The sequence below is a fragment of the Podarcis melisellensis genome (assembly GCF_964234715.1).
Source record: "Podarcis melisellensis genome assembly, chromosome: 3".
Lineage (NCBI taxonomy): Eukaryota > Metazoa > Chordata > Lepidosauria > Squamata > Lacertidae > Podarcis > Podarcis melisellensis.
In genome coordinates, this window is record NC_138530.1 from 73,054,239 (window position 1) to 73,075,159 (window position 20,921).

The 20,921-nt window shown below is 39.9% G+C and overlaps 1 protein-coding gene across 3 annotated transcripts in view; it reads left to right on the top strand.

The window, feature by feature from the left end:
- The window catches only part of HACE1 (HECT domain and ankyrin repeat containing E3 ubiquitin protein ligase 1), a 33,989-nt gene extending 13,964 nt beyond the window's left edge, over nt 1-20,025 (top strand). For 2 of the 3 annotated variants that reach the window (XM_081904605.1, XM_081904606.1), the window contains exons 13-24: nt 1,168-1,236; nt 1,670-1,757; nt 2,549-2,660; nt 2,748-2,845; nt 3,560-3,647; nt 4,817-4,966; nt 5,502-5,698; nt 10,996-11,127; nt 11,722-11,820; nt 12,057-12,127; nt 18,224-18,337; nt 18,879-20,025. In XM_081904605.1, the coding sequence (XP_081760731.1) occupies nt 1,168-1,236; nt 1,670-1,757; nt 2,549-2,660; nt 2,748-2,845; nt 3,560-3,647; nt 4,817-4,966; nt 5,502-5,698; nt 10,996-11,127; nt 11,722-11,820; nt 12,057-12,127; nt 18,224-18,337; nt 18,879-18,981 (1,321 nt within the window). In that variant the 3' untranslated portion in view covers nt 18,982-20,025. Of the gene's footprint in view, nt 1-1,167; nt 1,237-1,669; nt 1,758-2,548; nt 2,846-3,559; nt 3,648-4,816; nt 4,967-5,501; nt 5,699-10,995; nt 11,128-11,721; nt 11,821-12,056; nt 12,128-18,223; nt 18,338-18,878 lie in introns of all 3 variants that reach the window. The other variant, XM_081904604.1, reaches the window with a different exon arrangement.
- The last annotated feature ends 896 nt before the right edge of the window (nt 20,026-20,921 follow it).

Consider the following 20,921-nt stretch of genomic DNA (forward strand, 5'->3'; position numbering starts at 1 on the left):
ATTCTAATTCTCCCCAAATTGGCTGAACCTCATTAAAGTTTTTCATTACACTGGTTGTTGCTTCATGGACTATAGTTTTTCCAGCACAGGCACGAGACAGGACCTTTACAGAAAGTGTTGTTTAAGCTGAAACATTTGTTCCGGCTTTTTATTTGAGAAGAGAAGAAGGCACCCTCAATAAAAAGCTGGCAGTCTAGCAAGTAACAACCCTCTTTTATGGACAGCAGGTATCTTTGACAAAAGGGGTCAGTGGACAACTTAAATTATAAATTGGCTTGTGTAAACTTTTACTGTTACTACAAAGGAAATGATAGTTAAATAAATTAGCCTTTCTCATGTAGGATCGATCTAGACCATTATGAGGCTAAGGAAATGCAGGCCTGACTGCATAGGAATGTGTTAGTGATTTTTCACTTCTGCAGTGCCTCAGGGAAAAGTATGTATCTTCCCATCTTTTCGTGTATTGTGGAAAGCTGAGCAGATGGCCTTTCTGTTATCTATATCACTGGAATGCAAGGTCAGAAAAACATACTCCGCATATCTGCTCTGTAGATGTTAGGATTCCTGTACTTCCAGGGCCCAAATTAGAACCATCCATGTATGTTCAGTCGAATGTGATGCCAGCAGAATTCTAGAATATTGTTGGAAATAAAAACTAGCGCTCAAGGCTTTTTTGTTTCATTTTTTTTAAACACCTTTCAGGGTTCAAACAATTGGCTGGGGTGGATGGGAAGCATTTTTAAATTTTAGTGGTTTAGTGAAGGAGAGTCACCAAACCTCTACAATTTCTGGTCCAAATGTCTGAAGCCATAGTAACTGGAGGCTACAGGAGACATTTACACACTGTTTTCTCTCCAAAGAACTCAGTGTGATTTATGTGGTGCTGGTTCCCACTGCATGCTCACTATAATCCTGTGTTACTGTATTAAAGTTTGAGACTCTGTCTTGTTCAGGGTCTGAAGCTTGTTAAAATTATATCTTTTGTTAGATTGCTGCAGGGGGTTGAGCCCCCCCCTATAAAAACAGCTTCTCTAATCTGAAATGAGTGATTTTAAGAAAGCTGCTCCAGACTAAATTGTTTGGATTGCCTCCTGGAAAAGATAATGCTGTGATGGGTTGTTGTCTTTAGATTTGGATACTTTGTTAATCTGATTTTTTAAATTGCAGAATGACATCTCCTCGCTTCATAGAGTTTGTCTGCAAACACGACAATGTTCTTAAATGCTTTGTGAACCGGTATGTCACCAGAAATTAACATTTTCATGAAATATTTCCCATGAGATTAAAAACTTCAGTCTAAGGGACTGAGTTTGTGTAACTTGGTGTGTTGTATAAAACACCATGCTTCATATTCCAGTACTACTCCATACATTCGTCTGCTGATCTGAATGCTATAGTTCACCATGGGGTAGCACTGAATGTGAGAGTTATCATTTTCGTAATATGTGGACTACCATTAGATCTCTTATCACATTTGTTTTATATTCAGGATGAAACGGAAGTCAACCACTTCCGTCTATTTCTGTGCTATTATCTCATTTGTGAGCCCTTACTCTTTTGGAATCACAGGACTGATATTTGCACACGCTCCATAATGTGTGCATGATTAAGTGGAATCATAATTTCTTCAAAACTGGGCACGTTTCTTAATCTTAATCTTTTTTTCCAGAAATCCCAAAATTATTTTTGATCACTTCCACTTTCTTCTTGAGTGTCCTGAACTCATGTCCAGATTCATGCACATCATAAAAGCACAAGTGAGTGTTGAAAACATATTCAATGTGTAATACAATCTGTGGCTCAATTTCTAAAACATATATATTAAAAGTACATATTTCAGTTTGCCAAAAACCGTGTGGGTTAGAAACCAGAAATGAAGCTAAATTTATAAATATGCTATTCACCTTCATTTTGCAATCATTTTGATTGCAAAAATGATAAGACTGATACAATAGTTTAATTTTATTATTTACATCTTGTTGAGAGAGAGAGAGAGAGAGAGAGAGAGAGACTTGCTTGGCAGGGGGTTGGACTCGATGGCCCTTGTGGTCTCTTCCAACTCTATGATTCTATGACTATTCCCATTTCACACCTCTGGGAGACTGAGCCATATTGACTTGCTGAAAAGCTAGCCATATCTATATTCTGAAGTAAAAAAAAAGTGTTTTTATTTAATTTTTATACCATATATACTTCAGTTCAAATGAACAAAATTCTTTACAGTCCTTTCATTATAATGTTATGTGAAAGGAAGCATTGTAAGTTACATGTTTTTCCCAGATGAGGAACTTTGGTTGAGAGAGAAAGACTTGCCATTCAGTGAGTTATCCCGAAACTATCCTGTAAACTGAGGAAGTTTTCAAAAGTATCTTTGGCCTATTGCTATCCCAAGTTGTTGTTAAAAGAATCAGTCAAAAATTTCACTGGACTAACACAAAGGAAGGCTCTTCTGGATCCTGGCCTATTACTCGGTTTAACCCTTTAATTCCTTCCTGTTTCATGATACATCTGACACACTTGATCTTGTGTGTGTTTTTCCTTCACTTAGCCCTTTAAAGATCGCTGTGAATGGTTTTATGAGCACTTGCATTCAGGGCAGCCAGACTCGGACATGGTTCATAGGCCAGTGAATGAAAATGATATTCTGCTGGTCCACAGAGGTAAGGAATTTCACTCAAGCCATCCTCTCCATTCAAAACCCTTCTGTGCAGACAAAAGTAAAGGAATTAATTGGTTTTCATATTTAGATTCTATTTTTAGGAGCAGCTGCGAAGTTGTATCTAAAGCAAATTGTGCAAAGCTGAAACAGGGAATTGCTGTCCGTTTCCATGGCGAAGAAGGCATGGTGAGTGTAATTTTATATAATGTGTAAAAGCATCGTTTTTATGAGATGCATTTTAAAATAGGATAGCAGTTCTGAAACTCTCATAGCAAGTCTAAGCTAAGTAGGGGGGGAAAACCTACCTGGGCCTGTTTGCTCACTGATGAATATGCCAGGCTCTGATGTAGGTAGATCAAAACAAGAAAATGTCTGAAAGCAAAGACCTTGCAGAGTAAATGCTTATCAGAAGAATAGTGTATCACTTTTAGGGCTTTTGCTGTTGGTTGTGAACAACGCAATTGTTCGTGATAGTAGTTTGCAGCCCCTTGCGAGTATTGATACACCATTTTCTATACCAGGCACCCCCAAACTCGGCCCGCCAGATGTTTTGGGACTACAATTCCCATCATCCCTGACCACTGGTCCTGTTAGCTAGGGATGATGGGAGTTGTAGTCCCAAAACATCTGGAGGGCCGAGTTTGGGGATGCCTGTCCTATACCAAGACATACAGAAATGTGCTGGGCAGGATAACACATTGTAAACATTTGAGCCATGTTTCTTAAGAAGGATCACAAGACATGATGGGCTTTTTTTCTCTTAAAAAAACATTATATGAATTGATATTTTTAACAGAAAAATATAGGACAGAAAAAGAATATAGGACAGAAAAAAATAGGACAGAAAAACGAATATACAAAACTCTATCTGAAGTATTTCACCTTGTGTTTTGCACCCAGGGTCAAGGCGTGGTACGTGAGTGGTTTGATATCTTATCCAATGAGATAGTTAACCCAGATTATGGCCTTTTTACTCAATCAGCTGATGGTAGGTTGGAATCTCCTTTCTCTTACAATAGCTCGAAGCTAATCATGAACAGCAAACCAAGACTGTGCCAGAAATAATCTAAAACTCTCAGAATTTTACATTTGGCTCTCAAAAAGTGTAAGTATGAGCCTTTTAAAAGAGTTCACTTCCTAATGTATAAAGGAGAGGGTTTTGAGATTAAACATTCATCCGTGCTAGATTTATATTTTTAAATTTTTACATGTATTCAATTATATTCCTTACTTTTTTTCTTTAAACCGCAGCCCACCATGGTTTCCCAAAAATTGCTGCTTTAACACCCTACAGTTTCAAGGTCAAATGCCAACCTTCAGCCAAAAGCTCCATTTGGCTTATTGATCAATTTCCTGGACTATGTGTTCTCGGTCTGAAGGTGGAACAGATAGTTTTGTGTAATACCTAATAAAATAATTCTGACACTAGGATCGTTTTTGTGAAAATGAAGATGTAGGAGACAATACGTTGGCAACAAGCAAACATTGGGTGATGTCCAACAAAGTTGTTCCATTAATGTGAGGGCTTCTGGCTAAGCAATGAAATGTCCTCTTCCTATATTTCCCCACAGTTGTTCTGGGGTTCCCAAAATCCTCCAGTGCTAATTTGCAGAGCACATGTTGGGAGCAGGTAGGGAGGAAAAGTTTTGTTGCACAAATGAAAATGATTGTACTAACATTGGATACTGCCAATTGTTTTTAATAAAAGGTATCTTCAGAGTGAAATTAAATTTACAGTAGTACCTTGGAAGTCGAACGGAATCCGTTCTGGAAGTGTTCGAAAACCAAAGCGTGGCTTCTGATTGGCTGCAGGAAGCTCCTGCGGCCAATCGGAAGCCCCAGCGGACGTTCGGCTTCCAAAAGAATGTCCAGAAACTGGAAAACTTACTTCTGGGTTTTGATTGTTTGTGAGCCAAAATATTCGAGAACTAGGCTGTTTGAAAACCAAGGTATGACTGTATAATAGAAATTAAGGTTATATTTCTCAAATTTATTTAATTTAATTTTTAACTGCATTTTTTTAAAAAAGTGGAATTTTGCAGGCCACATTTTCTTTTGTACTGATACTGATGACAGAAAACAAATCAAATGTTAGTGTTTTAGACAGTCTGAAAGCCTGTAAGTGAAACCTAATACTTACATTTTTTTTGACAATAGGAACCACTTTCCAGCCAAATAGCAACTCTTCTGTAAATCCTGATCACTTGAACTACTTCAGATTTGCTGGACAGATCTTGGGCTTAGCACTGAATCACAGACAGCTGGTCAACATTTACTTCACAAGGTCATTCTACAAGCATATTCTTGGTATGGTTCCAGCAGTCTTGAATCTTCTCGTGATGCGCAGTGTATCATGCAGTCTGGCTAAAGAGATGTCTTGCACTGTATTTAAATTTCATTCTTACCCTGTTCCTGAGCTCAACAAGAGTTGGGTTGTTATAAAGACCCTCCTCTACTAATAGGGATGCTGTGGACCTGAGCAGCAATTTGCAATGGAACTTTTTTTTTTTTAAAAAAATGAAAACATGCTTCATGTCTGCCCCCGTCCTCCTTTCAGATTTGTGATTTGTTTTGGCTTTTTAATTTAACTTGCTACACTATTGAGTCAAATTCACACCTATTGGAATGAATGGGAAAATCAGAGCAGCTGCTAAATTAACAGTTTACTAGAAAACATTTGTTTGTGAATTATATGGCTGTTATATATCTGCTATCCCTGCTGTCCTGCACTGTTTCAGTGTGTCTGTAGATGGCAGTGGTTTACCACAAATAAAACAGAACACAGCAAAAACCGTTCCTGAACTAGCAGGCATGAAGGGATTTTTCTTTGCGTTTTTCCAAGGCATTCCTGTAAACTACCAAGACGTGGCATCTATTGATCCAGAGTATGGCAAGAACTTGCAGTGGATTCTAGATAATGACATCAGTGACTTGGGGCTGGAGCTGACCTTCTCTGTTGAGACGGATGTGTTTGGAGCAATGGAGGAAGTGCCTTTGAAACCAGGAGGTGCAAGTATAATTGTCACACAGGAAAACAAAGTGAGTCGTTTTGGGTTATATTTGCATTTGACACCTCTTGACCCTTTCTAGTTGAGACCTGTGGCGGCAGGGTGGTTTTCCATGAAGTATAATGTGCCCTGGACAAAAACAGGACCTATTACTGAGATTGTGCTCCTGTCCTATTTTGACCTCTCCAGAAGACTGAAGCAAAGCAACATTTGAGGCACAGGTACACAGTACAATCTGAATTTCTTGCAGCAAGCCCGCTGGATGAGCCTGTAGCAGCTTGTTCAGAAACATTTCTATACTACTTGCCACGTTCATTAAAATCATCATCTGAAACTCACATGCCACAGACATAATCAGAAAATATAGGACAACTGAAGGGGATCGTTGGGGGAAGTCTGAGTAAAGAGAGATGTTTTTAACAAATATCAGAAGCACCCTAGCACATTCTAGAATAGCTGCCAATGTAGAGGGCTTAACTTCATCTGGGTCTTGCTGTGGTTTAGTTAGGGATTCTTCGTGTCCTTAATGTGGATTAAGAACCTCTGATCATGCATAGAGTATCTCAGTTTCACTACCGAGTAACCATACCCAATGCACACAACTGCTCCGAAGCAAGTCCTATTGAATTCATGGGACTTACTCCCAGGCAAAAGGGCACCATGTTTTCTGCCTAAATATCCTTCTCAGGAAGATCTCTGCGTGTGGATATCCATTTACATTTCCATGCTGAATCTTTTTAGACTACCCACCTGCCATGTTAGCCAACGGCCACTTGGTGTCACTTGGTTGTGTTTTTGGCGCTTTGAATGTTTTCATAATGCAGGACTCTAATTTCTGTTGAAACAAAAGAGAGTTTTGTGCAGGTAATACCTGTTTGTGCTATCCTGTTTCTTGATCTTTTTAACGTTTTATGGTGGCCAAGTAGACTACTATTGCCCACATTGTGCATGAAGATGAACATTCTGGTCATTGAAGAGTTATCGTATTTTTCGCCCTATAGGACGCACTTTTTCCCCTCCAAAAATGAAGGGGAAATGTGTGTGCATCCTAGGGGGCGAATGCAGGCTTAGGCTGAAGCCTGGAGAGCGAGAGGGGTCGGTGCGCACTGACCCCTCTCGCTCTCCAGGCTTCAGGAAGCTATCCCCCCAATCCCACAAGCTCCGAGAGCGATGGCGAAGCTGCGCGCAACTTCGCCATCGCTCTGGGACCCGTTCTGGGGGCTGAGGTCGGGGGAAGCTCTGGCTTCCCCCGCCCCCGGCCCTGCAAATTCTGAGAGTGATGGCGAAGCTGCACGCAACTTTGCCATCGCTCTCGGACTCTCCAGGCTTTGCGCAGGTCTCCGCAAGCGGTGGGAGCCCAGCGCTGGGCTCCCACGGCTTGCAGAGACCTGCCTGTTCTGGGGGCTGGGGTCCGGGGAAGCTCGGGCTTCCCCCGCCCCAGCCCTGCGCCTGGGGAAAAAAATTATTCCCCCCTTTATTTCCCCCCCCCAAAAAAACTAGGTGCGCCTTATGGGCCGGTGCGTCCTATGGGGCGAAAAATACGGTACGTTGTAAAGTGCCTGTGAAAAAAAGCAAATATTGTCCTTGCAGAATCCAGCTAACTTGTTCTCACTGCAAGGATTTCCACTTGGGCAGTGAGACATTGTCTCCCCGCATGCAGCCTGTGCCCTCCTCAGATCTGCTCTGGAGCGTTGGGGGAGCCTCTTGAACAGATTTAGGGAATGCGTGGGTAGGGGAAAGGATGTAAATTCCTTTGTGCAAGTGGAAATTCTTGCTGGGACAGAATGCGTCTGTTGGATACCAACCTTAGGGTCTGTATAGTTGTTTGATCCTGTTAGTAATGTGACTCTCAGCACTGAAAGACTTCTGGAAATGGCCTTTATATATCCCTACAAACATCCTTTCCTGTTTAGGGAAGTTTTTAATCTTTGATGTTTTATTCTGTTTTTAATCTGTTGGGAGCCGCCCAGAGTGGCTGGGGAAACACTACCGGATGGGCGGGGTATAAATAATAAATTATTATTATTACTATTATTATTATTACTATTATTATTCATCTCACTGCAGATTTGAAGATTCATACCCATACCTGTTCCGCATAGGTGGTGGCCTCCAGTAATAACTTTAGTGCTGTTTGGATCTGTGGTCGCTGACTATGATGACTGTAGGCAAACCAGATTTGTATAATGTTCAGTCTGAACGCAGTAAAATCATAAGCACACCATTTGCATTTTAGTGGTAGGAACCTCTGTACAATTTTTGTCTCATGCTCTTTTGTAATTAGCTATTGGACCAAGCTACTGGGGGTTGTTGCTATGTCACTGCCTGATAAAGACATCGGTAGTTACATTCACAATACTTGAGAAAGCTTAAATTGCAATGACTTGTAAAACTGCAACACGAGGAAGAAAGGTGTTACGTGCATTATGCAGCAGTAGCAGAATAGATGAGGAATACTTGTCTGTTTCAGTATTTGCTTTCCTCTCAAGAACCTGCCTCATATATAGGTCAGGGGCAGCAAAAACGCAGCATTAAGTTCGGCATGGACCCCCATAGCTTTTAGTTCAGCCCTTTTGGCTCTGTCTTTATCCTGCCTCGTGATTCTTTTCCTTTGGAACTTATTTTGGGCATGGTAGAAAGGAGTAAAATATTTTAAAAGTATAAGCCAGAATTGTACGACTTCAGGGATTCTCATATCTTTTCAAATTAGGTCCTGCATACCTTCAAATAGCTTGCCTCAGCACCTGTTAAGCTGTTCAAATATTTTTTCAAAAGTGTTCGCATTTTTAACAGGTTTGAAGTACAGATGTTCTTAAAATGTGAACATCCTGTTGATTATAGAACTGGGCCTCTGGGGATCTCCACAAATGTTCAGAACATGGTATACTTTTATGACAAAATAGATAGTGGTTGAGTCTTACAAAAATGCAAAGAGGTATATGTGAGCTTGCATGTACAGTACATGCACCTTTGAGCTGCCGATGCATTTATCTGGGTCTATGGATAAATGTTACATCTTACTAGAATTTTGTATGCCTTTCCTGCTGTATGTGATTAATTGGTTTGTTTGGGGATAGTGGGGTTGGAAGATGATTTGGGTCATTCGAAGAATAGGGTAGAAAATATGCTGCTCAAAAAAAGGAGAGAGTAATATTTGGGGTCCCATGCAGGTGTTTGTGCGAATAAATCCTTTCATGAGTTGATGGGGGAAAGGGTGAACCAATTATGTGAGTGCAACTTGTCTAAATTCACATTCAGAGGGTGGGCACAGAACCTTGAGACTGGTGATTGGCCTTCAGGACCATATAACACTGTTCCTTAAGATGTTCACTGGTTCTCAGTACGTTTCCGAGCACAATTCAAAGTGTCAGTGCTGACCTTTAAAGCCCTAAATGGCCCTGGCCCAGAATACCTGAAGAATGTCTCCACGCCCATCGCTCAGCCCGGACACTGAGGTCCACCTCTGAGGGTCTTCTGGCAGTTCCCTCACTATGAGAAGTGTAGTTAAAAAATGTTTAGAGGTACTCTCATTTTGACTCAAGAAAATCACCATTTTATACTGTAGTTCAAATTGGGAAAAATAAAGTAAATGGACAAAAGTACAGAGATTCACAAAATGCTTAGGGGCATGCGTACCCCTGCGTCCCCCTCGGGAAAAAAAGCACTGGTTACAGGGATCCAGGCAGAGGGCCTTCTCGGCAGTGGTGCCCGCCCTGTAGAACGCCCTCCCATCAGATGTCAAGGAGATAAAGAACTACACAAATTTTAGAAGACATCTGAAGGCAGCCCTGTTTTTAATGTTTGACATTTTATTACATTTCATATGTGCTGTAAGCTGCTCAGTGGCTTGGGAAACCCAGCCAGATGGGCAGGGTATAGTTGTTGTTGTTGTTGTTGTTGTTGTTGTTGTTGTTGTTGTTGTTATTAATTCTATACTACCTGTACAATGGAATTATTTCTGAAAAGGCCAGCTTACACATCTGTCTCCGTTATGCTTCGTTTACCTATTTTAATGCAGCTGCCTTTTAATGCTTACGCTACTTTGTAAGCTCCCCATACATTGCTGTTATTATTACAGTGCCGTCAGAGTTACTGTGCTTTGTTTGTGACAAGCGTAAATGTTCATGAGGGCACAGTAAACCTCCTCAAATTGATATAATTCTGCTTGCTTCAAATCAAGCGCTTTCCAGGTTTATTAACAACAAAGACCCTTATAGAAGAAAGGGAAGAACCGCCTGTTCATTAGGCAAACTGCCCACGTCAAGCTAGGCTTCAGTGCTGGGTTTCCGACTGGCCACTGAAAACTTTCTGCCCTAAGACCCATCAAGCAGTGGTGAGAGGTTTGAGCAGAGGGGAAGAGAGAATTGGGAAGTGTACAAATGGAACTTGGTAGAAAACAGTGCGAAAAACTATTTAATGGCGTCTGTGCAACTGAAGCTCTACACATGTGCAGAGAGAGAAGTATAATAGAACCATAAGTATGCTAACAATCATAGGTATGCAATACACTCACCAAAGTTTTCCCTTCAGTATTCTGATAATTCGATCATAACTGCTATGTACAGTGGTACTTTGGTTTAAGAGCAGCTTAGTTTATGAACAACTTGGATTAAGAACGCTGCAAACCTGGAAGAAGGTGTTTTGGTTTGTGAACTTTGCCTTGGAAGCAGAACATGTTCCGCTTCCTGTTGAGTGCAAATTGAGTCCCCTCTGCTATGGGAAAGCACGCCTTGGTTTAAGAACGCTTTGGTTTTAGAACGGGCTTCCGGAACGGATTAAGTTTCTAAACCAAGGTACCACTGTAGTTCATTGTAATTTTTTCTAAATAAAATTCTAAGCAATATATATATATATATATATATATATATATATATATATATATATATATAAATAACTATATAAAGTTATCACTTATGTACACAGATGAAATCAGCAAAATATAAAAAAAACCTAAATTGCATCTTGAAAGTCTTCAAATAAAAGTTTTTAGCAGGCATCTAAAAAAGTATAATAAATGTTACTGTCTAAATAGTTGCTAACCATGTTGTTAAATAAGTTAATGTTTTAATTCCAAAACAGTTATAATTCCAAAGAAGTCTGTAAATACATGTCAAATAAATGGGCTTCACAAGACTTTGTCCCCCAGTATTTAACGGCCTTCTTTGGAAACCTTGTACCAAAACACATTCTAAATTTTTTCCTCTAACTTTTTCGCCTTTCTAGATTACAGATTGACCAGAACTGGTTTCAGATGAGCGAATAAAGCTCTGAAATTCTGGTCAAATTGGATTTGATTTGTATGTGTCACATAACTATATACCTTTTCAGGCAGAATACGTTCAACTTGTTACTGAACTTCGAATGACAAGAGCCATTCAGCCTCAAATAAATGCATTTCTCCAAGGCTTCCATATGTTCATTCCACCTTCTCTGATACAGTTATTTGATGAATATGAACTGGTAAGTAAAATGGTCCATCTAAGTCGTGTCAGATAGCATTCAGTGTAATAGAACAGCCATAATGTCTGTAATTGGATGGTATTGAGGCTATCTGTTTTCAGGATTGCATCCAGCCGTGTCACTCAGCTGGTAGCAAGGCTTCTGTTCGTAGAATGGGGAAGAGAGCAGTTTTAATCTATTTCCCTCTGCTCATGCACTGCAAGGTTCCCAACCCCCTCACCTGATGATGCAGGAGGCTGGCACCAGCTGACTGACCATTGAAGAAAAACATGGCTCAGCATTTCACTTAATTTTGTCGGAGATGGGTACAGTGTTTTATGCAACTCGTTTTTTCTTTAAACCCTCAAGATCTGGTTTAGTCCACGTGACTCTGAACTTCTGTATCCATTAATGGAAACATTTATTTGTTTGCAATGCCCCCTATTTTGGATCATAGTAACAATATTTGAAATAGTATTGGAGCTCTTTTTTTTTTTTTAAAAAAAGCAAAACCTCACCCAGCTTAAAATTGTATCAGGTTAACACCAGCTGTTTTCAAATTAAATTGCCTGGCAAATTCACAATTTTGGTTTGGTTATCTTCTTTTTTTTTAAGGAACTGCTGCTTTCAGGCATGCCAGAAATTGATGTCAGTGACTGGATCAAAAATACAGAATATACAAGTGGTTATGAAAGAGATGACACTGTTATTCAGGTAAGATCTCCATGAACTGGATACAGGCAATTAGATAACAATTGTGTATTTCAGAGACTAACTTCTGGGTTAAAATAGTATTGTGAGAATGATGCATAACCGAGTTATTTGAATCAAGCAGTTATTAATTTCCATAACTTAAAATATCAAATGTATAAGCATGTCCATCTTTTGGCTAGTCTACAGTTGAAAAAGAAACCAGGTTAGATTCTTTTTAATATGTTTTCTTCATCTAGTGGTTTTGGGAAGTTGTAGAAGAACTGAGTCAGGAGGAGCGAGTATTGTTGTTGCAGTTTGTCACTGGGAGGTGAGTACCCTTTGTAACATTTATTGGTAATATTTCAGATAGTCATTCATTGAAGATACTTTATAATACACAGAGTTGTATCATATAATTCATTCAGTCATATCTACTCAATGGCATATTGATTGTCAGGTCTGAAATGTGCACCATCTTACTTACGTGCCAACATGATGGCTGATTAATCCTTAGTCAAGTGGTTGGAAATTTTCTGCCATCAACTTTTGTAACCCCCATGGATTAATTCTGCATCATATGCATACTTAACAGCTTTTCTCTTTTTTGGAGTTATTACCAATCCTGTTTCAACAAAACCAAGTTCCAGTTTTAGTATTCTGGCAACTGAATAAGTGTGCTTTGGGGCCTCTTCCTTGAGGAACAATCAAATATTTGGTTGATAACATGCTTTCCACATAGCACTGAAATCCTCACCATGTCTGCTCAGACATAACTCCTATTTACTTTAATGAGGCTTATGCCCAGGTAAGTAATATTAGTGTTGCAGCCTGTGTTACCTGCTCTTGTAGCAGTAAGAAAGGCCTAAAGAAACTTGTGAAATTTTTTCTAGACTTTGTGGCTGAAGTTGTTTCACTGCTGTTAGTGGGGAAAACTGTTCTTTCAGTCTTTCCTCTTCTTGGTTTCTCTCCAACCCATAAAGCTCCATTTTTATTAATCCATATAACTCCTCTTTCTTTGGTTCAGTGGTCCACTTGCTAGCATGAAATCAAGCTTTACATTGTTGTTGTTATTATTATTACACAAGCTTATTCACATTTGATGGAAAAGACTACAACTGACTAAAGAGGCCAACCAGGTTTTAGCAGAATGTGAAATCACTGGACCTTGGAGCCTCTGAATGTGAAATAACTATAAGGTTGCTAGGTGATATTGAAATGCATTATTACATTTCCTGTTTCTGGTCTCCTCCTCTTCTGTTTCTTTATTAAGGAGCAACTATGAGAGGGTCCATTTAAGATCTCTTAATGCAACTTCCTTTCTGTGGAATATAGCAGCAGGGGGCTGGAATTTTGTAGGTGGTTGTTGTTTGCAGTTTTGTTGAGTGAGGGGAAAAGAGTTAACCTCCCTTTCTTGCGATAGCCCTGGTTCTTATATACTTACACCCACTCCATGTAGAGTCTATTGGTGAAATCATGTATTTCATATACTGTCTTCTTGGGTCCTTGGTCTGCTATAATTGCTTATAAAAAGCTATTTTTAAAACATATTCTTTTGTTACGCATTTGGTATCTGAAATGTGTTAGGCATCTGTTTTCATTTAAGACAACAGGACCAAGAGATCAAAAAGGGGATTGTCATATTTCATGTTTCAAACATGAAATGTAGATCTGATTAATGTTGAGCAAGCTTTCTGTGAGGTCATTAATAAATTAAATGTTTATAAAGCATATTTATGAATCTACTTATGAACAGTGAGTTATGACTTCATTATCGATGAGGAATGAAGGTACACCCCCTATCCTAAAAATATTCTAAGCTTCCACTACACTGAATTTGTCTGTGAAGGGGTTTGGCTTATTTTCAATATGAGCAAAATCCCATTTGTAAATCCTGTGTGTTGTGTGTGACAATTCTTTCTTGATGTTTGTCAAGCCTGTCTTTCTGTAACCCATTTAAATTGCTTTCTAAAAGCTGTGTATGCGTGTGTTTAACTATGAATTGTGTCCAGATCTGCTATTAGCTGCTTGGCTCTCTGTTCAGCATCTGGATCGTAAGTTTATCCTAAAACCTGAGTAAACGTTTAGTGCCACTTGAGAGAGCAATCAAAATCCTTTTGCAGCCAGAAACCATCAAATTAATTTTATTGATCTATGATAATAACAATGATAGGAATTATTTTGCAGAAGTGTCCTAAGCATATCTTGTGCTTCTCTTTCTTTTAATTTTTGTTACATCATGCGTAATAAGAGTGTAATTCTACTGTGGATATAATCGTATCAGGGGGATGCATTTGACTTTAGTGTTTTAGAAAGCTGTTCTGTCTCGTATGCATTCTGGCATAAGTTTGCTTCCTCCCTATAAATGTCAGCAGAAGATATCCAGTAGCCTTTGGTTATTTAATGCTCTTTGGGATTTTATTAGTACCAACTAATTGCCTAGTTGCAATGGTATTGTGGGTTTTTTCTTCAACATGGTGCTACAAACTCAAGTTTCCTTTTGCATAGCTACATGTTAACAGTTGGTGCATTTAGCTATGAAGTGGAGTTTTACAAAAAATAAAAGCTTGATCAGTGACAGGGGAAAGAAACTGTTGTCTGTGTACCTGGCCAGGTGATTTGGCTTATGGTTTCATTCTCTCAGGCCCTCTGCCTGTTGCAACCCATCTATTAAACAACAGAAAAATCAAAACATAAGCTAATCTATATATACAGTTGCAAATTTAGACTGTCTTTCAGAGGGGGAAAAAACCTTCTCTTGGGTTTACTCAGAGCTATGCTGAGTCATCGGGATTGTCTGGGCTCAGTAAACTGTGTGTGGATTGGCCCCTCAAACCAACCAGTGATGTGTTGAAAAGAATGACAGCTTATGTACAATTTAAAACTAAAACAGTTGTCTCTGGATGAATTAGAATTGCAGATGGTTGTCCTACCAGCACTGTGGTTTGTAGCATGCCTAATTACCCTGGTTGGTTTTTTTTTAAAGAAATAGTTTTACAGTGGGGAAGGGTTAGGGTTGGAGATGTGGGGCATGGAACAAAAGACTCATGGCTTAGTTTCCATAGACCATCCTCTAACAATGCCCTGCTGTTTCTACATGGCTTCTAATGTATGAAATAAGAACCTGATAGACCATTGAACTTCTACTACTAGGTCACGATGCAATCCAGTGTGGGATGCTGCCGCTGCAACCACCACCACCATGCAAATATGTGGTAAAAAAAATAAGAAAAGGGCACCCAAATGCTTGTTTGCATTAAAAGTGAAATGCTTAAGGATTATTATAATCGGCCATTGCCTAATAATGCCCCCCTCACCCAAGTGTTGGGACTCTTTAAGCATCTGTATAGCCAGGAGAGGAAAAAAAGGAAGACTAGCTTTTGGAAGGTAACTGCTTCTAGACAAAAATAGCATTAAAAGTTTGAAATAAGCAAGGCTTGTAGGACTGGGAATGAGGAATCTTTGTCACAGTGGAAAGATTTTATTGGGTTATGCTGTAGAACAGGAATGGGAAAACTTTTCCCCTTCCATGTCAGGGCCCATATTCTTTTGAGGGTATTCTGTCAAGGGCTGAAATTGGCAGTGGGATGTCTTCTACCTCTTTCTTTTATTGCTCCATCCCTTTATTTCCCTTCAGGTTTCCCCTATTTGCTTGAAAAATTTCATGAGGACCACAGGTTCCCTGGGCCTGTCTTAGAAAGTGTAAGGAGGTGTTTTAGAAAAGAAGCAAATCTCTCTCTCTCTCTCTCTCTCTCTCTCTCTCTCTCACACACACACACACACACCTTCAGCTCCTTATCATATTTCAGCATCATTCAGAACAGATAAACTTGCGGAATATATTTTTTGCTGGCAGAGAAGGAATGCTTGAATATGTTACTGTTTTAGAATGAATATATTATGTGGTGAATTGGAGCTGTTTATTGGGAAAGGCTGTGGAGGTTATTTAAAGTGCCTGAAATAAAGGTTCAGATGAGAGAGACTTTTATCCCAATTAGGAATGCATACGCACATCCATATCCATAAAGGGATGCCAGAATGATGATGAAGCTGTAAAACCTTTTTTCAAAGTGAACATCTTCCAAATGGGGATTAAACACGGCACATATGGCAACCAACTTTTTCTCAGATGCAACGTGAGCCAGGAAGGAATTGAAAAAGCAAATTCATGTGGATCATCTTTTTTAAAAACCGCATGATTGGAAGCAAGAAACCAGGCAGATAGGAAATAAAAGCTTTTTATGACAACAGGTATAAAAGGGAGTGCCGAAGGAAAATGAGGAGATTGTAGGAAAGCTTGGCTTCATTCTTTACTAAAAAAAGATACTTGTAGTGTATCCACAACTGAATTGTTGCTTTCTGGCAGTATAACTGAAAGGGTAATCAAACAGACAAAACAGGAAGTTCTGGGGCTAAATCATGTTCAGTTTGGAACTAAACTAAACCTTGCTGTATTGTTTTATTTCAGGTTTTATGTGAGTGTTTTCAAACATTTCATTTTGCTGCTGTGTTGGATTGTATGTGTGTTGCCCTGGGCTCCCTTTGGGAGGATGGAAGGACCACAAACATAACAAATAAATGTTGGTTGTGCTGTGGGTTCTCATCCTGTCATTCTGTGCATATGGGACAGTGATGAAAAATAATCCTATGTTTTATCTGTGAGCCAACATTTGAAAAAGTAGCACAGACATGTTTTTAAATAAATAAAAAACCCTTTGTGATGTGTCAATTAAGGTAACATCTCTAGAAGCCCTGGGCTCCTAGAGTGAATGATGTAAAAATACCGTAATTAAAAGCATCTATCAGATGCATCTGTAAAACTAAATATACAAAAGCAATACCAGCTGCTGAAATTCCAACTCTTCAAGAGTTCAGATATGAAACCATTGCTGAACTTAACTAAAATAAGTCATAGGAGGAGAAAACTGCAGGATGCCTGATGCAACATTTTTCTTAAAAGAAGACTTTGTTGATGATTAAGGTGAAATATTTCTAAATATTTCTTGTGAGGAAAACAAATAAAAGGTAAAGGTACCATTAGGTCCAGTCGTGGCTGACTCTGGGGGTTGCGACGTTCATCTCGCTTTATTGGCCAAGGGAGCCGCGTACAGCTTCCGGGTCATGTGGCCAGCATGACTAAGCCACTTCTGGCAAACCAGAGCAGCGCACGGAAACGCCGTTTATCTTCCCGCTGGAGTGGTACCTATTTATCTACTGGCACTTGACGTGCTTTCGAACTGCTAGGTTGGCAGGAGCAGGGACCAAGCAACAGGAGCTCACCCCGTTCCGGGGATTCGAACCGCTGACCTTCTGATCAGCAAGTCCTAGGCTCTGTGGTTTAACCCACAGCGCCAAATACCCAGTTTTTATGTTTAATTCTGTATGTTCCTAAATGCATCTATGAGGTGAAAATGAAACCCACTTTCAGTCCTGCCTTGTGAACTCTCTTGCAAAGTTTATTGCTTTGCTGATATCGCTGCATTTTTTAAAAGCAAGCTCATGTTAAAATTTAGTTTTTAAACCTGGAAATCATTCTTTCCAGTTTCTATTTCATGTGAAACCTTTGCATTGGATACTAGCTAGTACTTCACTTTGGGGGTATTTGAATGTCTTACTTGTTTGTTTGCAGTGATATAACAGGATGCTTAGCTAACTTTCGTAGTTCCACTGGAAGCTAAAATGCGAATTTTAGCGCTGTATAAAATCGAGGTCTTTGCATAGGAAATTATTAGGAATCTGTTGACTGGTTTTAGTATAATGAGGGAATGATAATAGGTTGACCTGCATATGATAAGGAACACAGGGTTGCCAGCAAAAAATAGCAATCTCTGTAAGGTTCCCTCTCCTGGGACATTATGTTCCCCACCCCCACATTCCTGAAGGCTACTGAGAAATATAGCTACGCATTAGTTTGACATCAGGTTGCTATTTTTGCCTCAACTAAAGATGTACTCAGGCATTTGCTCTAATTTATTGGGGATCCTGATTTCACAGAGGACTCTACTCAAGTTCAAGCGCTTTGTACATCTCCTTTTTTAAAAAAGGGGAAAGTTAGGAACTGAGTTGAGGGAGTGGGAGCCCAATGAATGTAGGACAAATGGGGCAGGGCTTCTGCATATGACCTTGCCTCCATCCTAACTTTGAGCACCCTTCTGCGCACCTTTCTGTCTAGTTCTCCTCTTAGCAGCCTCGATCCCGGCTAGCCTTCCCCAGTTTGGTGCCCTGCAGATGCTACAACTCTCTGTCTCCAGCCATTGGGGGAGCAGCAGTTTGGGAAGGCTGACCCACACACTGTAACTTGTATTGCAGAAACAGGCTGCAATTGGCAGAATTTTAATACATACTGATAGTATATCTAACATGCATACTCGTAACTGCAGTAAATAAAATTTTAACATCAATTTTAATGCCTTATTTGTGTTTCTAGTTCCAGGGTGCCCCACGGTGGCTTTGCCCACATAATGGGTGGTAGTGGATTGCAAAATTTCACAATTGCTGCTGTGCCATATACCCCAAATCTTCTACCAACATCAAGCACATGGTAGGTTAAATAGCCTCATTTAAATGCATTGAGAACATCCCTTTGTTTTTCATTTGTTTTCCTATGGTTGAGAGGGGCAAGAATTCTTCAAGATCAGAATTATATCTTCGTATAAGCTCATCAGAGAAATGCCTCTGGTCAGTATCATTAGCCAAAGCAGATCTGGTTGTTCTAGTCATAAGCTATAGGTGTTTCAATTATTTCTTCCACACTGTTGAAGAAAGAAATCAAACTTGTTGTATAGTTTTAATGGGCAGCAGTACAATCTCACTAAAGGATACTTCATGTTAAATTGCTATATTGCTTTTCTTTTTCTTTTAAGCTAAGAGAAATGTCTTTCCCCCCACCTGGAGAACATCTGAATACTAAGGGGGACTGCAATGCAGCAGCGCGTTTTCTCCCTGTAAACTTCATTTTCAAGGCTTTGGGATCTGAATGCAGATTTGAGAGTGCGGTGTTTAGCGTTGATTATCTTGTGCAAGACAAATGTTTCCCTCCAGATTGCATATTCTTAATGGGATGCTTTCCTCTTTCGTTTTAGTATCAACATGCTGAAGTTGCCCGAGTATCCCCAAAAAGAGATCCTTAAGGACAGGCTCCTTGTGGCGTTACACTGCGGAAGCTACGGTTATACAATGGCATAATGAAGTCAGACAACCCCTCTGATTACCGATGTGGAATTCAGAGTGGCAAAAGTTAATCTAACAACCTGTCAATAAGAAGATGATGTTGGTTGGAAAACAACTTGATTTCGCAGTCCGTGAGCGGGATTGACTTCCATTGCAATTCATCTAGTTTTCCCTCTTCCTGTATCTCATCCTGATCTTGAGATTGCTGTTTCATGGTATACAGAGTACATTCTAGCTTCAGTTTTTAAATGGGAGTTCTGTATTAAGCATGTCATACTTTTCCCTTTCATTTCTCAAATATGAGGTTTCCCCCATTATGATTCTGCCTGCTCTTTCAACTTGGTGCTTTCCCTCCTACTCAAAGGCCAATTACTCATGAGGGCTGCAATCTGGTATATACTTGGTGGGTCAGGATTTCTCAGACGTGGCCACCAGGAACTTTCAATGCTGCCACTCAGTCACTAGTTTGTGCCATAGATTTGTATTGGATATGTACTTCCTGTGGCCTTGTCTATGGGTCACAGTTAAAGGGCAGTTTGAGAGCCAATGCATTAAGCCCAATCTATTTCATTGAAATAAAAATAATAAGCACGGGGGGAACTGGTGCAAAATCTCAGCCGCTGCCTTTCACCATGCATTATCTTGCATGGAAAAAAAATGCCATTTATTTATTTTTCTCTAGGGAGCATTGTACAGAAAGTTCAAAAAACTATGATGCAAAATACCAAATCTGATGTATTTTTTGTTCTGTTTACCTTAATGAAACTGTCACAAAAAAAGTTTTTTAGCTTTATAGTATTTTAATACCGATCTAAACATTTTTAAAAGTCTGTTCTGTTGTCAGCAAAGAAGTTTAACTTCGGGGGGGGGGGGAATATAATTTATATTCTACACTTCAGATGTACAACACTATTCAAGCACCACTGAAGCGTCAGTGACTTCATGCCCCTCCAGAGTTTGTATATATTTTAAAGGAATGAATCCTTTTATTTGGACGATACATTTCTCAGGCCTGAGCTGTGTGAAAAGTATGCATTAAAGTTAAATATTTTATTGTAACTTACTACTGATTGGTCATGTTTGTGAGTCTGTCCATGCTTATTTAGATGCTCTTCAAAGTTTCATATCTGCTTATTTAAATAAACAGACAGGTTTTGAGTAGTTTCTATAGCAGAGCACAAAATAAATAAAGGCCTAGGACCTAACAAGTGTTTGACACCTTTCTCCTGATATCTTAAACATATTAACCAGGAAGCACATTCCCTTTGTGTCAGTGGAATTTACTTTCCAATAAATGACTTGGGGTATAAATGGTGCTGTTAAGTCAGGACTTTGGAGCAGATGACCAAGACTGCACTTGGAAGAATGAGTAGGACGGTTCCCAAGTACAGTTGCACCTCTGTTTATGTAACCCTCTGGTTATGTAAACTTTGGGATGCGCGCGCGGAAAACCCAGAAGTATTTTACTGGGTTTCGCCCTGCATGCATGTTCTCAGAAGCGGTTCTCAGGTTGCGGAAACCTCGGGATCTGAGCGGACAGAGAACGGATCCCATCTGTAAGAGGACTTTAAGATGGTTGGATGGCATCTTGTATGCCTTCTTCCTCCTGCCACCAAGCTGGTGCCAAATGTCGTGCTCTGCATTCCATTGGACTACATCTGTGAGGCCTCCATACACACTGCCTAGGCTCGCACCCTGGGAAGGTCACTTCAGAGGTGCTGACACAGCAGTTAGACTTCACCCCCCTCCCGAAGTCCACTCCATTGACTCTTGAGACAGTCGGATGCCAGCAACAATTTGTATCTTTTTCATAGAGAATTGCTGCATCTTGCTCTAAACCAGCTTTCCCTAACCTGCGTGTTCTGCAGCCTACTGAGGTTCCACTGAAATGAGCTGCTATGGAAGAAAGGTTTGCACGCCAGTTGCTGGACTTGGGTACCTAGACTTCTGGACTT